Consider the following 21260-nt stretch of genomic DNA (forward strand, 5'->3'; position numbering starts at 1 on the left):
AGGACAAACTGATGTTTCTCTCTCCTTCCCTCTCTCTAAAACCAATAAAAAGCAATAAAAATCAACATGACTCTATTGAGTGCCTAACACGTCAGGGGCTGTGCAAGGGGTGGAAGATTCAGACATAAACACCGCGGAACTAAGCAAGGAGGGGGGAAAGGAAGAAAAACAAACCTAGGTCCTAGGACCTCCCCTGTGTGAAGATGACCTCCTCATCATGGCGGGCCCACCGCTCCCTCCCGACCTTCTCAACATGGCGTCCCGACGACCTTCCCATCATGGCGCGGGCCCCGCCCGCTCGGCCGCGGCCCGGCGGGAGCAGTTCCGGGTGCGGTGCACGCCGGGGCGGCTGCTGGCCATGGCCGGCCTGTCAGACCCGGAGCTGCGGCGGGAGCTGCAGGCCCTGGGCTTCCAGCCAGGACCCATCACCGACACCACCCGGGACGTCTACCGCAAGAAGCTGCGCCACCTGCGGGGCGAGGTCCGGCTGCGCGAGGAGGCCCGGCCGCGGGGCGAGGAGCGGTTGCGGGCGGAGGCCCCGCTGCGCGCCCGGCCCGCCTCGGCCGCTCTGCGGGCGGAGCCCTGGCCGTCCCCGCCGGCCCCGACCTCGGCTTTCGCGACCGCCGGGGCCTACGGGGACCTCAGGGCGCCCGCGGCCGCCTGGTCCGCCGGCCGCGACCCCGCCTACGCCGCCCGCCCCGCGCCGCTCCGGCGCCGCGCCTCGGTCCGGGGCAGCTCCGAGGAGGACGAGGACGCCCGGACGCCCGACAGGCCTGGCCCCCGCGCCCGTCGCTGGTGGGCCCCGGCCCGGCCGCCCCCCGCCCTCGGCCCCGACCCGCGCCCCGGCCTGCGGGCGACCCGAGCGGGCGCAGCGGGCGCGGCGCAGGCCCGGCCCGAGGCGGGGCGGCGGCTGGAGCGCTGCCTGTCCCGGCTGCTGCTCTGGGCGAGCCTGGGGCTGCTCGTCGTCTTCCTGGGCATCCTCTGGGCGAAGATGGGCCGGCCCTCGGCGCCGCGGGAGGCGGAGGACCACAGTACGTCGGCGGAGGGCCTGGGCGCTGCCCGCGGGTCCGGGCGTCACACCCCGACGGGCCCCCGCGTGGGAGGAGGCAGGACCCCGAGTCTGCGGCCATTCCCGGCCTCACACCCTGCTGTCCCCGCTGCCCGGACCGCCCTCCGGACCGCCCTCGGCCCCGCGCTGCGAGCAGTCCTGGGTTCGCCCTCTGGAAAAGGCCACCCGCTCCGGCAGGCACACGCCCCCTTCCCTTCCAGCCCCGCTTCGGTCTCCCGCGCAGTCACACGTTTGCATGGGAGGCACCTCAGGTCTCACGCCCACTGGCGGGTCCCGGCACCAACGTGACCGTGTGCCCGCTTCTTGGGACCCGGGGCCCTCCTCGCCTGCGTGGCGGGTGTGCGGAACCTCCTCGGCGGTAAAGGGAGGCCTTGCCGGGCCTGCAGGGCCGTCGGAGTGTTAGGAGAGGGTGCTGTGGTTCAGGGAGCCCCGGCCACGCTCCTGTCCGCACGGGGCGAGGGTCAGCCGGCAGCGAGGCCTGCAGGGCGGGTGCCTCGGTGGGCGGAGGGCGAGCTCCCTGGAGGCACAGCTGCGCCGCTGGCCATGAGCTCTCCGGCAGGACAACGCCAGCGCGTCTTGCTGGAGCCGAGTGTAGTGACACTCGTTCACCGTAGAGACCCTTGGCCACCGTGCACGTGGCCAGTACTGCCCCCGGAGCTGTCCGAGGCCACATCTTATGCGTGGCAGGAACCGCCAAGGTCTTAGCTGCTGCAGCCGGCGGCGTTTGGGTGTGGGCACGGGGACCCCAGACTCGGGCACACGCTCAATTCCTGACTGTCCCCCTCAGGCCAGGAGCGGGCACTGTGACCACGCAGGCAGGGCGCAGACTCCCTGCTGGCCATATCCTGGGTTTACCCAGAGTTCCCCTCCCATGATCGTATTCATCCCTGTTTAACATGTGATCGCTTACAGTTTATAAACTGTCACGTATGTTGCCTGGTTTGAGGGTCACTCTCCGAGTCAGGCCAGGAAGGCTCTATGGGTCCTGTTCACGCTGACGAGTGAGGTCGAGTCGCCCAGAGCCCACCAGGACCCGCTGTCCCCCGTCCCAGTCCAGGGCTGAGAAACCTGCATTTTACTTCCTGCACGTTAGAGTGCCTCGGTCAGATGACAGCTTTCCAACCCCACCGGGAGGCTGGTCATGTGTACTCCCCTGGATTCTGAGCGGGTCCTGGTGGTTTTCTTTTCCTCAGCCCACACTTTAATGTCCTCTGTTTCTTTTCTGGTTTCAGTGAAATTGTTGCCCGTGGACTGCGAGAGGAAAAACAATGAGGTGAGTGTGAGCTTCTCTGTCGTTCCTCCCGCCCCAGCACGTGTCCGTCCTTCCGGGAGCCCCTGTGTGATGTAGACACCGGTCTGGGTGCTGGGCCGGCTCTGTTGGTAGCGCCTGGGATGTGGGTCCCCTGCCGCGGTCCATCCCGGGGACGCAGCCGGTGGGGAAGGGCCGGAGGCTCCTAAGCGACAGGAGGCCGGGTTGTCAGCCCCCTTCTCTCCAGTGTCCTTTTGTGGCTCTGAAAATGCTGCTCTGATTTGAGACGTGTGGGGCAGGGGGTGTTTGAAACACATTTGAAGTGGAATTGGCCCTCTTAGTCTATAGATTCGTTTTATGAAGCCTCAATGTTCCCTACAGACAGTATTTGGGGACAGTGAGCAGCCGGTCCTCTGTGAAGGGAGCGGCGTGCGGAGCTGGGTGCAGAGAGGTGACCGGCTGGGGAGCACGAGGCAGTGCATCTTCAGTCCTGAGTCCTCTCCGGGGGAGCCGGGCGGCAGGGGCACGCCCAGCAGTCTCCTAACTGAGCGAGCAGCAGGGCTCCCGGCCCGCTCACATCTGCTCCCCCCACGCCCCTGCGCTGAAGCTTACCCATTCTGAAGGGCATCCTGGTTTCTCTGGCTTCTGCTGCGCCATATTTGAAGTTTTGTGAGGTTTTTTTACATTACTGTATTGCATTCACCCACCAAATACCTTTGCTTTCCAGTTGTTTTGTAGAAACATATTCCTGAGTTTCATTTTCCTTCCGTCATAAAAACCACAGCTGATGATTAGAGGAAGGGACCCAGAAACGTGGGCGGCAGCTGGAGGAGGGACTAGAACTTTGAAGGCTGAAAACCAATAGGGGAAAAGGAGCTTTCTGTGAGACTTCTCTGGTGACGCTAATTTTGTTGTCTTTTAGTTAAAAACGTCTCCCTGGTTTCTGTTTCTTGACCCTTCACGTCTCTAAATGGATCAGGCCCACGGCTGAGGGACAGAGTCGTTCCCTCCGTTCCCTGGCCCTCCTCTGAGCAGGCCTGCCTGTGCCCTGCTCGAGTGGGTACAGCCCAGGGCCTTGCTAAAGGTGTGCCCAGCCAGCCAGCTGTGCCGGGAGCGTTGGTGCCTGCAAGGCCAGCGTCTGGGCCCCCATCCGGGGCTCTGGAGCTGAGAGTTCATGGGGTGCCCTTGGCCTTCCTGGGGAGGCCTGGGAACAGGCCGGTCGGGAGGCACGTTGGGCTGTGCTGAGGCTCTTGCTGAAAGTCTCATTCTTTGTGTGGCTCCAGCTCACCCAGGACCCAGGAGGGCATTTGAGTTTCTTTCCCTTCTCAGCAGACGTGACACTGTATTTTCTTTCTGCCTTTTTGCTACTGAAAACATGGGGACAGGCTAGGGGCAGGCGTGTTGTCGGATCAGCTGTCCTGCTGGCTGGGACTTTGCGTCCTGTTTCCTTTCGGATGTTGGGGACGTGCAGCAGTGGTCCTTGTTGCTGCCGCGTTTCTGGTGTGACAGTGAAAGATGTTTGAAAAGGAAAGTCACCCGAGACTCTGCCCCCTAGAGATAATTACTGTTGACGTTTTGGGGATCTCTCCCTCTTATCTCTGTATGCACTTTATAGAATTGGATTCTTGGCGTATATTCAGTTAGATTATTTCAACATTTCCCACACCTAAAACATTCTTTAAAGTAGTTTGGTACCTACCTCCACTAGAAGCCACAGGAGTTGTTTCTGACCATTTGCAGTCATGTGTACTTGCAAAGGCTCTTGGGTCTTTAGGCAACGTGAGGGGACATATCTTGCCTCTGAGAGTGTGGCGTGGAGTCAGCTGGCCTGACCGCACCTCTCATGAGCTGTGGGACCTTGGTGGCTTACCTAAGGTCTCTGAGCCTCAGGCTCCCCATCTGAGAAATTGGGGTACAGTAAGGAGTGTGGTGACAATTCGGTGCGCACTCACGTATAAACCACTCAGCACAGCGCCTGGCTCTCCGTCCACTTGAGGAGAGCAATCCATGAGTCTAGCAAGATGGCCTCAACTGTTCCAGCTGCTGGAGGGCTAGGTCTGCATATGTTCCTGCTCCTGCTTTCTCATGCAGATGGCCTTTCTCCCCCTATAATTTCAAAGGTTTCTAGAAATTTTACTTTTTGCAGCAGATATTCCACAAGACAGACATCAATGGGCAGATTGTAGACACTGGAGTCTCCACCACGGGTGGGAGTGGCCCCAGGGGGAAGAGGACGCAGCGTGGGTAGCTTCCCGGGACTGCAGCGCTGTTTCCCACAGCCGCCTTGCCCCTGCCCCACGGCCCCACAGCCCCACAGTCCCACTAATGGCCGTCACTCCGTCGGCACCGGGGAAGGGCGGGGCCTCCAGGATGGCAGCCCTTGGTGACTGTGTCTTCACTCTGCCCTGCACTCAGCCCACATTTATCAGCCCTGGCCCTGGGCCACCATTGTGCAGAATTGGTTTTTGTGTTTTAAAAGTATGAGGTGTTGCTTACCGCTTAGTACTTGCCAGTGTGGCTGACGAGGTAGAGCCAGACAGACTGCCTCCTTGCCTACCGCCCTGCTGACCGCTTGTCCTGTCCTCTCAGTTCTGTCAGGCCAAGCAGAAGGCGGCCTTGCTGGAGCTGCTGCACGAACTCTACAACTTCCTGGCCATCCAAGCCGGTGAGTAGGTCTCGAGGCCCCAGACCCTCATGAGCCGGTCGTGGGCCTGTGGCCGGGGCGGCTGAGGCGTTCTGTGGTCGCCGCCCAGAAGACACACTCAGAAACCAGCCCCTGCTTCCCCGCCGACACTGTTTAAGCCTTGCCTTTGGGCAAAACCATTTGGTTCTCACCTCCTGTCGAAGGTCTCACCTCCTGGAACAGCACAGGCGTTTCAGTAGCTATTTGCCTTTCTCTGAATAAGCCCCACCTCAGGCTTCGGGGCTCCCTGTTTCACTGGCACGGTTGGGGGGCCCCCGCTCTCAGAGACTGGGTGCTTGCACCTGGAGGCCTGCCTACACCAGATGGTTGGCCGGGTAGGCAGAGAGGCCCGTGCTGGTGACGGGTCTGTGGTGGGCTGAGCACACTCAGCCCATCCAGCCTGCCAAGGCCCTGGGTCACATCTGGTCCCGGGCGCACTCGCTGGCTCAGGGCCTTGGACAAGTCCCTCATCGTCTCAGGTAGTCAGTCTCAGGCCTCCATCTCTCTGTTAACGAGTGACCTTGGGTCTCTCTTTTCTATTTTTAAATATGTTTGGTGGGTGGGGGGGTATTGATTTTAGAGGGAAAGGGAGAGAGAGATAGAAATATTGATGAGAGAGAAACATGGATCAGCTGCTGCCTGCACGCCCCCTACTAGGGATCAAGCCCGCAACCCAGGCAAGTGCCCTGACTGGGACTCGAACTTGCGACCTCTCAGTGCATGGGACAGCGCTCAGCCAGCTGAGCCACATCGGCCAGGGCTCTCCTCTTTGTAAAATGAAAGCCAAGCGCTGTCCTCCAGAGGAGGCCTCTCCGCACCCCGGGAAAGACCCTGAACACTCATCCATCCCGGGCTCCCTGTGGTTTTATTCAGTAAACGGTCCTCGAGGCTAGAGATGTCGTCTGCATTGTGTCCTTCCCACCTGGCGTCTAGGGAGGCTCTCAGAATCACTTGCTGATGGCATAGGTGAATGGGCTGGTGCCGAGTTAAATGTACTTGGCACGAGAACCAGATGGAGCTGGTCAGTCTTATGGGATGTTCAGGAGGCACCTCTTACCTACTGGACAGCCTTTGTCTAAGGCCATTGCTGGGGAGTCAGGTTTGGGTGGGCTGGGCCCTCAGTCCTCAGGGCCAACCTTGTGCGCCTCAGCTCTCCTCCCTCCTACTGGTGGGAGGTGGTCGGGGAGCGTCTGCGCTCCTCGGAGGAGCGTCCTGTGGGCATTTCCCTGTGACCCGGGTGCTTGGGATATAAATTCTGGCCCACGAGGGCGTTCTAAACGTTTGTGACTCGGTTGTGGTCCAAGCAGCAGCAGCAGCTGGGAGCTTATTGGAAATGCAGAATCTCAGGTCCCATCCCAAAGCTACTGAATCGAAGCCTGTGTTTTAATAAGACCCCCAGGGGATAAAGTTGAGATGCTCTGCTCTTAAACGTGAATCCTAGTAGCCATTCTCCCCCCTCCCACCTCCACGTGTGGTCCTCACTTACGCCATCAAGGGGCCTGGCTCCCGCTGTCCTCTGACAAGCCTTGCAGGGGCAGCCCTGCGGGCGTGCCTCTCACGGAGGCCGCTGCTGGGAGTGTGTGCTCTCTGCTGGGCCATCCTCCCTCCCCTGCCTGTTGGAGTCCGCTCTGGCCAGGGCACAATAGGATACAAGATGGGTTCAGGGTCCTGCCGCAGGCCACCTACCTCCCTGACCCCTGCGCGATATGAGATGCCATTGGAGGAGAGCTGAGGGCCAGCGGTCCCGAGAGGCCTTTAGCTAGAATAATCGGGAAGTGTCACGGGAGGCCCTGAAGCCCAGGTAGGCTTGGTTTTGTATATGTGGGGGGAGGTGGGCCAACAGGCAGGAGATTACAGGATGGAAATGGCTCCATGAGGGAAGGAGAAACAGGGAATGGAGTTTGGAAGGGTCCGTTGGGTCCCACGGATGCCAGGCCACCAGGGCTTAATGTTGTGGGCAGTGAGGCCAAGGGGCTTTTGCGTAGGGTCGTGACATGCCGAGAGCAGGTGCCAAGAAGGCAGAAGTGGCAGCAGCTGAAGTGGAGTAGTGGCATCTGAGCAGACTTATTTTAAAGCTTTAACACGTGTGAACAAGAAGGGAGGAGGAGGAAACCAGTCAGGGCCTGACAATGGTCAAGCAGAGTGGCCTGGGCAGGGCAGGGTGGCCTGGGCAGGGCAGGCGGATGGGAGAAGCCAGCTTGGTCCCAGATGACCCAGAGGGTCAAGATCAACTTTGAAGTAGGAAGGACGGGCTTCAGTTCATTCTCACGATTTTTAATATTACCTTCAGCCACTCCCTCCTTAGAGCGCGCGCGTGTGCGCACACACACACACACACACACACACACACACACACACGCCGTTTGAGGCCCAGCTGTGCCAGGTGAAGGACAGTCGGACCACGTGGAGGGTGAAGACCTTTACGCGCCCAGCCCTGCATTGTCCCTGCTCAGGGTCTCTAGTGGGGAAGCGCTCGTGGCGGATGAACCACAGCGGGCACTGAAAGCCAAGGGCTGTGGCAGGCCCCTGAGTGCGGAGCAATCTGGCCGAACAAGAGGCCCCGCAGGCTGGGGGCTTTGCAGAGGGGGGGGCCTTTGGGCGGGACCCGAAAGGCTGGCAGGACTCGGGCAGGGGAGGGGGAGGCAGGGGGGCTCCCAGCTCCATCCCTCCGAGGCGGGGCTGGCTGCTTAGAAGGGAGCTTTGGGGCACTGCTGAGGCCCCGCTGCTTCCCCCCGGGGCATGCTGGACACCTCCCACGACCCTCAAACAGCGGGCCTGGCGTTCCAGGTCACCTGCCTGTATCTGTCAGAATCCCTGCCGCTCTTCCGCCCAGGCTGTGTTTGTTTATAGCGCCATCCGGTACCTTCCAAAGCTATCGGTCTGATCCTGTTAGGGATCAATTGCAAACAGACCTGGTATTGGGCAGCTTTTTAGTCATTTAATGCAAATCACCGCACTGCTTTGCAGGTCAGGTTTTAATGATCTGGAATCGATCCAAGCTAAGTGGCTTTTGATCGTGCTGCAGAGTGAGGGTGCTCCAGAGCGCCAGGCCGCATGCTCCCTCTCAGAGCTGATGGCTTGATTCTTGCTGCATTTGTTAGTCTGTGTCAGTCACTTTCTCATCTTTCCTCCTAGGTAACTTTGAATGTGGAAACCCAGAGAAGCTAAAAAGCAAGTGCATCCCTGTAGCGGAAGCCCAGGAATATGTAGCAGTAAGTGGGGGCGGGGCGCTCACCGCCGGGAGGTCCCGATGCTTTCGGATTGATTTCCAGACCCTGCGTTTATTTTTCTTCCCCTTTTTATTTTGTTTGTTTTTGGTTTGGTTTTTTGGGGGGTTTGTTTGTTTGTTTTTGTTTTTTTTGCTTTCTTGCCCCCACCTCCCTTTTTTTTTTTTTTTTTTTTTTGCCTTAGCTGAGTGCTAGGCTACCTTAAGTTAAGGCAACACTGGGGGGTGATTGAGCCCAAGGTGAGCCGTGAGCCAGAGCAGGCCTGCTGTGTGTGCCTGGCTCCCTGCTGCCCAGCATGCAGGCCACAGCACGCTGCCCCCTCTAAACTGGCCTGTCACTGGCTCCTCCTTCCGTTTCTTTTCTCCCCTTCTCAGCAGCTTTAAGGGTGCACGTGTCGCCTGCCCTCTCCCTCCTTGCGTGCTGTGTGGATTGTCTGGGGTCCGTGTGACTTTCTGCACAGCCTCAGGACGGTAGAGTTGGGGATACATGGAGCTGGCAGGGACATGGTCACCTAGTCCAGTTTTCACTTCACCTGGGAAGAAACAGGCCCAGAGAGGGGCAGGGGCTTGCCCAAGGCCACGCAGCTGGACTGGTTGCTGGGCCCCTCACCCCCCACACTTTTTCATTTTACCCAAGAGGAGCTGCCACCTGGCTGGCTTCAGTCCTTTCGGCTGCCTGAGCCCCGCATTTCTTTCCCGCGTGTGCTCCGCATCGCCGCCTCCAGTTACAGCCTCTGCCTCGGCGCTCACCAGCCTCAGACTTCCTTCCTGCCAGTTCGCTGCGCATTGAGCAGAGCAGCGCTTTGGGGCGTGCAGAGGACCCAGGAAAGGACTCCGTAGCCCAGCAGCAGAGTAATGTTGCCTAGCTGCTCTGCCGGACGCAGAGCTAATCTCCCGCCCCTCCCACAGAATGTCCAGCAGCAGAGTAATGTTGCCTAGCTGCTCTGCCGGACGCAGAGCTAATCTCCCGCCCCTCCCACAGAATGTGACCGGCAGCTCCGCCGCCAAGTTTGAAGCCGCACTGACCTGGATCCTAAGCAGTAACAAGGACGTGGGCATCTGGTGAGTGTGGAGGGGCACCTGTCAGCTGACTTCCTAGCTTCCCGCGGGTGCCAGTCTGAAGGTAGAGGGCAGGTCTCCCGTGCGGGTGTAGGCTGGGCTGAAAGCTGGCGGGGAAGGAAGAGCGTCAGGAATGCAGGGCAAGGAGCAGTTCGGGGGACACACAGAGCACGTGCCAGGTCTGCGCCTTTCCGTCCGCCGCGTGCCTGGTTTTCTGGAGAAGGCAGCTTTCCACACGCCTTTCATCGGGCTAGCTTTCATTTGCAGGTGAAAGGATTCTGTGTGTTGGTTTTGCTCAGTATGGCAATTGCACAAGGAAATGCTGGATTTTATTCTGACTGGGTGGTTCTGCCTCATTTCTCTCTGGTGAGCGCCGTTAGCAGACAGCGAGCCCTTTCGCCTTCCTGAAAGGCCCCATGGGACAGGCGGGGGTGGGGGCACCGGCTGACGGCTGGACACCGAGAGTTTCCTGCCAGAAAAGCATTCGCCTCATCACCCCCTCCTGTTCCCCAGGGTTCGTCGGGGGCTCTGTTGAAGTCACAGCTCCTGATGCTAAAAACACTCGGGCTTTGTTCTCTTCCTCTCTAATCCACCAAATTACTGATTCCCTCAGCTGTGCATCCAGCGGAGCCGGCAGCTCGGCCTGAGCCTGAGAGCTGGATGCATGGCCCATGACATGCACTGGCTTACAAAACAAGCCTCCCTGAGCGGCGGGCAATCCCCTGTTAGAGAAGGCAGGGACTGGAGGCACGGAGCCGTGACACTCGCCTCTTCATGTTGGGGAGGTGGCTGAGCTGGCTCAGACGACCAGGGTGAAAGTGGGTCACGAGAAACTGGGACATTTCAGGTACCAGCCATTCAGGTGTGCAGTCCAGCCCATGGCTCGTCACCAAAGGTGTGGGTGTCAGTGTCCCGAGGGTCCTGGCACCTCCTTGCCAGGAACCAGGGCGGAGGCGCTGCACTGGGGCCTGGCCACAGGGAGCCAGTTTGTGTGCCCTGCCTCCAGGCACCTCCTGATCTCTTCCTTAAGCAGCTTCTGTGCCCCCTCCACCCCGCGGAAAGGCACGCTCTCCCGGACGCACGTCTTTCCATTCCTACCACGCAGTGCAAGACAGCGGCTCCGTCAGCGTTCGGGCTGCTCTCTGCGGGAGGGGGTCCAGTTTATAGTTAATCTTCCGCACCCCGAGGGCGGCTGCCAAAGGCCCAACAGGGGGACACCACTTTCGTGGCTGGGGTTCGAGCCTGCTGCCTCTTTACAGCTTTATTCCTCCTAAGTGGCCGGCGTGGGGGATTTCCGGGGAGAGTGCAGCCAGGGTGTCGTCCGTCTCACAGCAAGGAGAGGCCTCGCAGCCCCTCCTCCTCCTCCTGCTCAAAGTGGGGCATAGACTGCAGCTCCTCGGAGCTCTTGGGCGTGTTTACAGCCTGTGTCCTGTTTCAGTTTGAAAGGGGAAGACCCATCTGAACTGGTGACAACCGTGGACAAGGTGGTCTGCTTGGAATCCGCCCGCCCCCGCATGGGTGTGGGCTGCCGCCTGAGCCGGGCCCTGCTCACCGCCGTCACCCACGTGCTTATCTTCTTCTGGTGTAAGTGCTCGCACACAGCGCCGCCCAGCCCAGCTCCAAAGCCCTGGCTGGGAGTGATGCGTGATGGGAAGCTGCCCTGGAGTGTTGGTTTATCTCATGCACCTGAGGTCTAATAAGATGGAGAACGTGAGCAAGTCAGCCCTGCCCGGTCATCTTCCCCTGGAGGTCAGCCAGAGCATGAGGCTCACCAGAGTGTCCCTGTTCCCGAGGGGGAGCCGGGCCCAGCCGGAGGTGGGCGCTTGCCCTTCCAGGACCCCAGGCTGCAGGCCGCTGCAAGGAGGACGTGGCAGGAGCTTGGCCTGATTTTACTCCCTGAAGAGTGTGAACGTCCCCGGGAAGCAGGAAGGCCCCAGCCTGTGAGCCCGAAGCGGAGCTCAGGCCTGTCCCTGACAGCAGGGCTGCCTCTGTGCAGAGGCCTCAAGGAGCCTCTGAGCAGAGGCTGAGTCGCAGAGCTGCGCTCTGCCCAGAGAGCCGAGTTATAAATCCCAGGCACCTGGGCGTGCACGCAGCTCCTGCACCCACGCTGTCAGGCAGGCATCGTTATCCGCGACAGCATCGCGGAACACAAAGGGCGTGCGTGTGTGTGTGTGTGTGTGTGTGTGTGTGTGTGTGTGAGTGAGTGTGAGAGAGAGAAAGCCCGGGTCTGGTTCACCAGGGAGAAGATAAAAGCCCCAGACTAAGGCTGGGAGGTTGGGAGGAGCCGAGTTCTGGACGGTGGAGGGGCCTGTGGTGACGCCTGGAAGGGAGGGAGAGGCTCGCTGACTAGCCTGTCCTCCCTTTGCATTCCTGCATCCTTTGTTTCCTGCGTGCTAGCCCTGGCCCGCCACGTAGTAGGTACTCAGAACCCGTTTGAGCTCACCCACAGCCTCCACGCAGCGCCCGGCCCGTGGTGAGACCCGGGAGGGCTGAGCAGTTGGAGTGATGTGAGCCTTAATGATGCTCTGTTCCTCGCAGGCTTGGCCTTTTTGTGGGGACTCCTGATCTTCCTGAAATATCGGTGGCGCAAGTTAGAAGAGGAGGAGCAGGCCATGTATGAGATGGTGAAGAAGATTATAGGTGTGTGGCCCCGGGGGAAGGCTGCTGGCCTCCGCCAGGAGTCCTGGCCCTAACCTGTGCCCTCTGTCCTGCAGATGTGGTCCAGGACCACTACGTGGACTGGGAGCAGGACATGGAGCGCTACCCATACGTGGGCATCCTGCACGTGCGTGACACACTCATCCCTCCGCAGAGCCGGTGAGTCCGGGGTCTGCCCCACCCAGTGCCTCACGTCAGCGGCCAGGGTCCCAGGTGGGGGACCGTCCACGCCCCGCTCCTCCAGCGCTCGGCATTTGTGGGAACACTCGGGCACGTGTAGGAGCACGTCCCTCTCCTGTAGAGAGGGCAGCACCGTTAGACGGAGGGGTGGGCGCTTGGGGCAGCAGCGTCTGCCTCATCCCAGCCAGCAGGGGAGGGGCTTCCTGCTCTCACGAGCAAGGGAAACCCTTCCCCAAAGCCACCAGTGGCCACTCTCCGCGGCCCGCGGCCCAGAGCTGGTGACCTACCTGTCCCCGAGTCCGTCACTGGCCACCCCCCCGAGGCCCGCGGCCCAGAGCTGGTGACTTACCTGTCCCCGAGTCCATCACTGGCCAGGAGGAGGAGACTGTTTTCCACATGTCTGACTATGACCCACAGCCGGACACACTCATTACCTAAAATAGGATGGCCCGGCTCCCACCGTGCGCACACATGTGCTTGCGTGCCGTTGAAAGCAGTTTCACAGCAGCGGACGGAGTCCGCCTCCAGGGCACAGGCTGCGTGGGAGGGACGGCAGGCTTGTCACGCTTGACTCCAGGGCCCCCTTCCACATAAAACGGAGAGCGCCACTCCTGGCAGGGCCTGTGTCGCAGAGGCGGCGTGCGTTCGTCACTCAGCTCACTCAGCCTGCCGCACTGTCCGGGTCGTGGGGAGCGGGGAAGCCTGCTGGGCGTTGGTTCTGAGGAGGAGGATGTGAGGACGCAGGGAAAGATGCACAAGGAGAATGTGTGCTGGGGGAGTGACGAGTCCCAGGAGAAGGAGGGGTGTCGGGAGGCGGCCTAGCCCACGAGGTCGCCGGCGCACTTGGGCACGCACCCGCATCCGAGGGCAGCCACACTGCTTGGGCTTCAACTGCAAACACACATTCGCTGAAACGAGACCAGGAAGTGGCACTGCAGCCCCGGCCCAGCCACCGCGCCCCAGCCCTGTGGTCAGCAGAGGCCCCAGGCGCCACTCCAAGGTCCGAGTGACCGGAGGCTCAGGCTCTGGATTCCTCTCCGAGCCGCTCAGTCCATGCGGCTGAGCTCCTGCCGGCCCAGCTGGGCGCGCCAGTAGTCGGGTGAGGGCCTGCTCCTGAAAGACGGGGAGATGCGGGAGCGCAGGGGCTCGGGGAGAGGCTGCTGGCCGCCTGCTCATTACCTGTTAATGGACAGCCTGGGGAGGATGGCCCCAGACCCCACACCGTGCCAGCTGCCTCCCCGCGGGCCCAGCGTGACCAGCTCAGTCCCTAGGCGTGTGTGGCCTTGGCCAGACCAGCCACACGGGGGCTGCTAACCAGCTGTGGGGTTTGGTCGGTGGCAGGACCCACCCCGGGGAAGCCAGCCTCCTCAGCCCTCTGCCTCCTGACCACAGGCCACCTCAGGAGCTCCCCCCTCGGGCCTCCCCAGGGTGAGCCCTCCTGCTCTCGCTCACACACGCTCCCTCCGCACACGCAGCGCGGGCCCGTGGGCAGGCGGTCTGCGCTGACAAAAGCAGGGGCTCGGGAAGCAGCCTCCCTGGACCCTGGAGTCTGCGTCTGGTCGGGAGGGGCGCTCGGAGGGGATGCGGGACCTCTGGCTGCTGGCCTAGGCCCACCAGCTGGGGAGGGGCTCTACCTGGTGGCTGCTGCCTCTCAACCTCCCCAGCGGGATGCTTAGCCCATCGTACCCCCTGAAGTGCTGTGGGGTTTGGACTCGGCAGCCAGCAGCCGCACTAACGAGCCCACAGGAGGCATTAGGATGCGGACAGCGCTGGTCAGGGGCCGCCGGGCAGGCTGTGCCAGGGCAGGCCCGGGGGGCATAGCCCCTTCCCATGGACACGCAGGGCTGCTCCGGACACCGCTGGCCCCTTTCAGCTCCCTTTAAAGGAAGGCTTTGGGAGCAGAAAACGTCAGTCATTTGTCCGGGGCCCAGGAAGTGGCCGCTGTGGGAGCTGGAGCTCCGCCTCCCTTTGTACAGGAGCGGATCCACAGACCTCTGGCCAGAGCCAAGCCCAGCGGCCTGCTGAGCCCGGCCCCTCTTTCTGCAGGAGGCGCATGAAGCGGGTCTGGGACCGCGCTGTGGAGTTCCTGGCCTCCAACGAATCCCGGATCCAGACGGAGTCCCACCGCGTGGCTGGCGAGGATATGCTGGTGTGGAGATGGACTAAGCCCTCTTTCTTCTCCGACTCTGAGCGATAAAGCTCGCGGGGCCTGTCCCCTCCGGGGCTCGAGAGGGCCACCGACCTGCTGGTGCTGAATTCACACTTGCCTTGACTTTCACCTCCTGACCCTCGTCCAAAGGTCTGCAAGACTCCAGAGCGTCGCTTGTAGGAAAGCCGAGCTTCCCTGGAGGGTGGAGGAGAACGGGGGGGTGGAGGGGTCGCTGGTCCTCTGCGTTGGCCCATCCTCTGCGGGCAGAAAAGTGGAGAAAGGTTTGTCGTTCGTGAATAGAAGAGAAGCAGCGGCTGAGACCCTGGCGAGCACGTGGGGGCTGGGCGTGGACGCTGGGCAGGGGCAGGGGCTGGGATGGTGGGCTGGGGCGGCAGGGCCGGGAGCAGCCGTCCATGTGCCTTCAGGGTTCCCTGGGAGCTCTAGCCGGATGGGGCCTCGCCTGAGGGGAGGGCCTATAGGAGAAGTCCAGAAATGTCAGGTGTGAGCTGCTGCTGTGACCTCGGGGAGGAGCCTGGCGTGGTCACGGGGCTGAGGGGAGGAGGTAGGCTGCCACCAGCCACCATCTCCGCGGCCCGCCTTCACTGGGGCCTGTCACAGAGGACGAGGTTTTATAGAGCCGACCTGCAGCCAGGCACCGCATCCGCCCAGGGTGCCTCGCACTTCCAGTGTGGGGAGATCTTGTTTACAGCGACCACAGCCTCCCCACCCAGGCCTGGGGAACCAGGACCTGCAGCGCGTGAGGCGTGAGGCGCGGGGCCGCACCACTGCCCCTGCTGGCCACAGGGAGCCTGCCTGCCGCTCCTCAGACCCTCGTGGCTGCCGGCTCAGCAGTGGCCTGGGGGTGGGGAGTCTCCAGAAACAGGCCGGAGGCGCCTTATTAAGTGCAAGAGCCTCTCCAACGGAGTCGCATCCCCAGATGTTCACATCTGCAGCAGGTGGGGAGACGCAGCAGCTGCCTCCAAAAGGCATTAGCCACCCCTGCTGGTCTTACTGGTATTTTGTTTCTTAATAAAGCTCTAGTCTCCCTCGTTTGAGCAGCACGCTCATTTCCTCTGACGCCTGGATGGTCGGCGGGCCCGTGGCAAAGAACCCGTCTCATAATCAGGCTCCGGCCAGAATAAGACGCAACAGGCGTCACCATCGGGGTTGAAAGGGATAAACGCTTTATTGAGAATGATGAGCTTCTCCCCTGGGCTGCGTTCACTTCCCCGCCGAGCAGTGCGCGAGGGACAGGCGAGCACTGGCTGCGTGGGGAGAGGCCGCCTGGGAGAGGCCGGTGGGCTGGGCAGGGTGCCTGGGCCTGCCTCCCTCAGGGCTCAGCCTCGCAGAGCCAGGCCCTCCTGCACCGGGGACTCCCAGAGCCTGTTTCCACTTAAACAGAGGCAGCCCTCAGGCGGGCGGGCCGGGAGCCTGATAGAGCCTCTTCCCTCGGCCTTGTTTCCTGCTCCCCTCAGGCCCCGGTGCTCCGGCCCCTGGGGGACAGGCAAGAGCAGTGTGAGGCTGGTGGGGGCTCCTCGGCAGCTGGCGGGGCCCCAGAGGAGGCAAGTGTCCCCTGGTGCTGGCAGCAGAGGTGTCCTGGGGGTTCCCCGTGAGGGCTGGGCCCTGGACTGCACCTGCAGGGCGGCCGCCGCGGGGCAGAGGTTTGCCGAGTGGGCTCGGGGCCTAGCGCCACCTGCCCTGCGGCACAGCCGGTGCCGTGAAGCTGTGGGCGTGGGGTTGGCTCCGAGATGCGAGGGGCCTTCCTCTCTGCAGCCGGCGTGGGAGAGGCGGCCTGGGCTGCCCCCGCCTGTGGGTGGTGGCTGGTGCCTGAGCATCGCCCTCTGTCCTCCATCCGCTGGAAGCGGTGGGTAAATTGATGAAGGACCGGAGGAAAACGAGCCCACTTCCGCTTTCTGTTTTGCAGGGGAAAGACTTTCCCTCCGCTGTGTGTTTGTCCTGTTTTTGTCTTAAGCTGAGGGGGAGCTAACACAGGCCTCACCTCCCTTCCTGTGAAGCTGGAGAGCAGGAGAGATCAAAACACAACAAGAGGCCCCGCCAGCCGCTCTTTACGGTCCACAGAGCGCTAGGCCCAAAGGCCCCAGGGCGTCCTCAGATGGCCCAGATCCGCTCGGGGCCCTGGAGGTGCTGGGACCGCCCAGGCAGGTCCACAGGCCTGTCTTTCCTCAGTGACAAGCAGCCTCTGGGCCTGGTGGGCTCCAGTAAAGAAGGGGGTGCTGGAGGGGGAGGTGGTACCTACAAATCTTGGCCCTGGGTGTCCACCCCGGAGCTCCAGGCCGCCTTCCGGAGTCGGCTCAGGAAAAGGTAAACACGGCCATTTGTCACTGACTGATCACAGGGACTGCAGCAGCAGCTGTTCCCTTAATTAAAACACCATTGACTTTGAGCCTCAAAAAAGCCCTTTGTCGAGGCAGGTGTGTGGACTCAGATCCATTATCCTGTCGGCCGCCCCAGAGGGAAGGGCAGGGAGTGGTGCCGAGAGCCGGCCCAGCTCTTCCAAACAGCTCTCTCAGCAGCCAAGCCAGCTCTCCACCCGGCACCAGAGAACACTACAGACAGGGTCTGGCGAGCGTCCCACCATCACCAGGGAACAGGCAGGGGGACTGGGTGGGGCGTTGCCGCCTGGTGCTGCCAGGGGCAGCATGCAGTGGGGGACCCAGTGTCCTTGGGACCCGCTCTGCCTTTTCTGGCTGGACCTCGGGCTACTTGCTTTATCCCAACAGCAGGGAAAGTTATTAAGAAATAAATTATTAAAATTAGCCCACTGAGGGCAGGAGGCACATGTAGTAGGCACACATGATAGCATTATGGCACACGTGCTAGCATTATGGTACACATGGTAAGTTACATATAGCCCACTGAGTCCTCACAACCACCACACGTGGTGGGTGTGTTGTTAACCACTGTATAGGGGGAAACTGAGGCACGGGGAACTCAGGCGGGTGAGGGAGCCGGGGTTTGAACCCAGACAGCCCAGCTCCAGAGCCCATGTTCTCAGTCCTGCTCTCTTCCTTCCTCCAAAGAACAGAGGGGAAGCCATGCTCAGGTCTGCTGTGGCTTTGCCGGAACAGAATAAAACCGCCTTGGTCCCGAGGAAGAGGCCTAGGAGGCCCCTCTCGCCTGCCTTCTGGTCTCCCCGCTCTTGCCTAGGCCACGCCTCACTGCCCTCACTCACTAGCCCCACACCTGCCTCTGAGCCTCTGCACTTGCTGTTCCGCCCACACTGCTGTTCCCCAGCTCCCGCCTTTCCAGACCACGTGCCTGTTGGAGGTAAAGCTCCCCGACCCGCACAGCCTCCAGGGCCAGCCCTCCTTCCTCTCCTAGCATTTCATCTAACAAGCTGCGCTCCTTCCACTCCTTCCTGGACCTCCCCCTGCAGCTACCAGCCGGCCACCTGTCTCCCTGCCCGGGAAGCGCTGGCCCCGGGGAACCGGCCGGACTGCCCGAGGCTCCGTGGAGCTCGCAGGCAGAGAAGCAGAGAGGGAACCGGCCTTCGCAGACCAGGTGTGGGTTTCCCCGCGTGGGACCCTGGAGGCCCTGCCAGCCGCAGCATCCTGACAGCAGGCCCCTCCCCTCTGCCAGGCACAAACCAGACACCCCAGGCCTCGAGCTGCCCTCTGAAAGGGGACTTCTCTGCAGCCGGCTGAGGGAGAAAGGCAGGGAGGAGACTTCACAAGAAGGATGGGGTTTCTTCCAGCCCAAAGTGGGGGCAGGCCACGGCGGAGGCCATCCTTTCAGCCTCAGGGGTGCTGCGGCGAGCATGGAGTGGGGAGGAGTGCCAGAGCGGGAGGAGCGGCGGCTCGGAGGAGGAAGGGCAGAGGCATCCCTGGGGATCGCAGCCCAATTTCTACTCGGTTCTGTTTGCTGAGGAGACAGGGGAAAGTACAGTAATTTTCTTCAATGAAAACAGGCAACAGAATTCCCTTTGCCTCGTTCCCTTTGCAATTAAGCCCTTCTCTGCAAATGAAGTGATTTGGATTTCACGGGGACTAATTTAAGCTCAGTGGAAGGGCCGCTGAACTTTCTGATTGCAAACACCAGCGCGTGCAAACCCCCACGCAGCAGAGCCAGGCCGGGGGGTGGCCCTGCCTGTGGCGGCCGCCAGGGGGGCTAAGGAGCCCGGGTGGGAGTCCACCTGGGCCCCAGGTCCATCTGTGGACTCTCCCTCTCCCCCGCGCCAGCCTCCACCCCAGGCTCCTGCATGTGGAGGCGGGCCCGGCCCTGGGCAGATCCAGAGCCCTCTGACACCCTTGGGACCTCCTGAGCTGGTGGTGCCACGTCGTCTGCCTCCTGCCGTCCGAGCTGCCGTCCAGGCCCTCTCCGCGGAGGGTGCCGGCCCGGCCCGTGGCCGCTTTGACCGGTGGGAGGTGCCCGTTCTGAACCAGGTCTTGGAGGCCTTGCCACTTCCACTCTCACCCCTTGAGCCCGGCCCACCAAGTAAAGAGGAAACAGCTGCCCAGCTGCCTGTGGGGAGACGGTGCCCGCCAGCCCCCGGCTGTGCCCGCATCCCAGCTGGCACACCACTGTCCCGCCCAGGCCGCCCAAATGGCAGAATCCTGTCACACAACACAGGGTGGTCGTGTTAAGCCACTAAGTCCCTATTGTTATTAAATTTTTAATTTGAAATAGTTTACAACTCACAGAAGATGCAAAACGGGGGATTTCTCCTGTACCCTTCACCCAGCTCCCCCCAGTGACGACACCCCACGTAACCACGGCACAGTATCAAAACCCGGACCCGCACAACATTAACCCGGGCACAATGTTACGGAGGCTTTACCAATTTCAGTGCACGTCCTGGTGCGTGTGTGTGTGTGTGTGTGTGTGTGTGTGTGTACGTGTGTGTGTGTACGTGCGTGTGTGTGTGTGCGTGTGTGTACGTGTGTGTATGTGCGTGTGTGTGTGTGTGTGTGTGTGTGTACGGTTCTATGGGATTTTGTCACACAAAGCCACGGAGTTTCGGGCGGTCTCTTCCTTGTAATGGATGACTGACAGGGACGGATGAGGTCCCCGGAGTGTGTATTACTCAGCATTTCTCAGTTGAAAGTGACAGAAACAGCTCAGACAGACTTCAGCGCCAGGTGACCCCACTGGCTCACATAAATCAATGAACTGAGAGGCAGGGGCTCGGGCCAGAGCAGCCGCCTCCAGGGGAGGGACCTGCGGGGCCTGGATGCCGGCGCCTGTTCTCAGAGGCTCCGGGACCCGGCTGCCACCCAGTGAGGAGGCCCCGGGGGGAGGGGGAGAGGGGAAGGGGCCACTGCAGGCCCGTCAGTGGACAGAGCAGGGGTCAGAACTGAACCTGGGCCTGCCTGCACCGCCGAGCAGGGGTGGGGCTCCGAGGTGGAGAAGAGAGGAAAGCCTAGCTCTCAGGCAAAACAGGTGAGCGACAAGGCCAAGCCCGGGGCGCCAGCCCAGTGCAGGACGTGGCAGAACATGCCACGCTACACTCAGAGGAGTGGTGTGGTGGGAACCGTGGTCTGAGGGACGGGGGCAGCTCATGTGCAGAGCCGTCACTGAGGCCATTTGCCAAAATTCCTGGCACAAGGAAAGGTTAAACTCCCCACTCTGAAACCAGGCGTGGCCACGGGCCTGGCTTTAGCCCGTGGGATGGGAATGGGAGTGACAAGTGGCCCTTGAGGCAGAAACGGGAGGAGCCGGGATGCCTTGCCTCTTCCCCTGCCGTGGTGTGATGCCCCAGCCGGGTCCCAGAGCGGCCATGGCTGGGCCCTGCACCCCAGCTGGCCCACCGTGCGGCAGTGTGAGCAAGAAACCCACCTATCCTAGATAATAAAAGGCTAACATGCAAAACGACCAAACCGCGGAACAACCAAACGGCGGAACGACCAGTGCACCAGAGGTGGAACGAAGGGAGGCCCCGGCTGGCAGCCGGCAGCTGCTAGGGACCCTACCTGTGCATGAATTTTGTGCACTGGGCCTCTATCTATAATAATAAAAGTGCAATATGCTAATCAGACCAGACGTCCTTCCGGACGACCTTCTGTGAGGGCAACACGGGTCCCGGGTGCTGGAGGGAAGCCGGTGCCAGCAGCCAGGGAAGGAAGGCCTACTCTTGCAGACTTTCATGCATCGGGCCTCTAGTATTGACACAAGCCACCAGGACTCTGGGGCGTTTGCTCCTGGCAGCGCTGAGAGACTCGGGTAAACAGCGTTGCCGCCTTCCCCATGGGAAGACGAGGCACGGGGAGTGCAGGAGCACGCCCACGTCCTCCGAGCTCCAGCATCAGTCCTGGAGGCTGGGAGGGGACTGGGTGGCTCAAGGGGGGTGGGGTGGGAGGGGGCTGCCCAGGCCTGGGATCTTGGCGCCATGCCAAGGCCGCATCCCGTGGGCTCCGTGGTAGCATCTGGGTCTCCCCGCCATGCAGTCACTGCACAGACGGGATCTGGGGTCCCCTGACAAGAAAGATAGAGCAGCAGCAAGGAGCCTCGCCCCACGTGGTTGTGCTGGGCCCACCCCCACAGCCACCCAGGAGGCCTCTGGGGTGTTTAGAGTGGAGGTGAAACCGGACACAAGGGGTCCGAGGCCGCCTGTCACTACTTGAGCCAAATTAAGCAGAGACAGGGTTGAATCCCATAGGAGTGTTTATCCCAATAATGCCGGCAGCATGGAGAGCAGGCGCCACCTGGGAATCCTGCTCTGACCCCCTCGCCAGTGGGCTGATTATACACACACACACACACACACACACGAGGGAGAGGACAGCTCTGTGCAGCTGCGAGCTGAGGCGTGACAGGGATGGGGAGGGCGAGCCTGCAGTCCGGCCTCCAGGAGCCAACGCCTGGTAACAAGGTGGCTGATCTGCGATGTTACACACAGCTCGGCCGTGCCTGGGGCCGGAGGATGGTCAGGCTCCTGAGAAAACTCTCAAAGGGCCAGGTCGGCACAGCCACCAAATCAGAGCGTGTCCTGTCCTTGGTCGGTTCTCGAAATGTGTTTATTTTCTGAGT

The 21260-nt window shown here is 61.4% G+C and overlaps 1 protein-coding gene across 1 annotated transcript; it reads left to right on the forward strand.

The window, feature by feature from the left end:
- The first annotated feature begins 342 nt into the window (after positions 1-342).
- LEMD2 (LEM domain nuclear envelope protein 2) lies at positions 343-15328 on the forward strand. Its single transcript, XM_079780459.1, has 9 exons — positions 343-1031; positions 2302-2342; positions 4908-4983; positions 8137-8213; positions 9210-9289; positions 10725-10870; positions 11825-11926; positions 12001-12103; positions 14171-15328. The coding sequence occupies exons 1-9, from the start codon at positions 359-361 to the stop codon at positions 14319-14321; spliced, it is 1449 nt and encodes a 482-aa protein (XP_079636585.1). The 5' UTR covers positions 343-358; the 3' UTR covers positions 14322-15328.
- Positions 15329-21260: the final 5932 nt, after the last annotated feature.

Source organism: Cnephaeus nilssonii (genome assembly GCF_951640355.1).
Source record: "Cnephaeus nilssonii genome assembly, chromosome: 9".
In the NCBI taxonomy this organism is placed as follows: Eukaryota; Metazoa; Chordata; class Mammalia; order Chiroptera; family Vespertilionidae; genus Cnephaeus; species Cnephaeus nilssonii.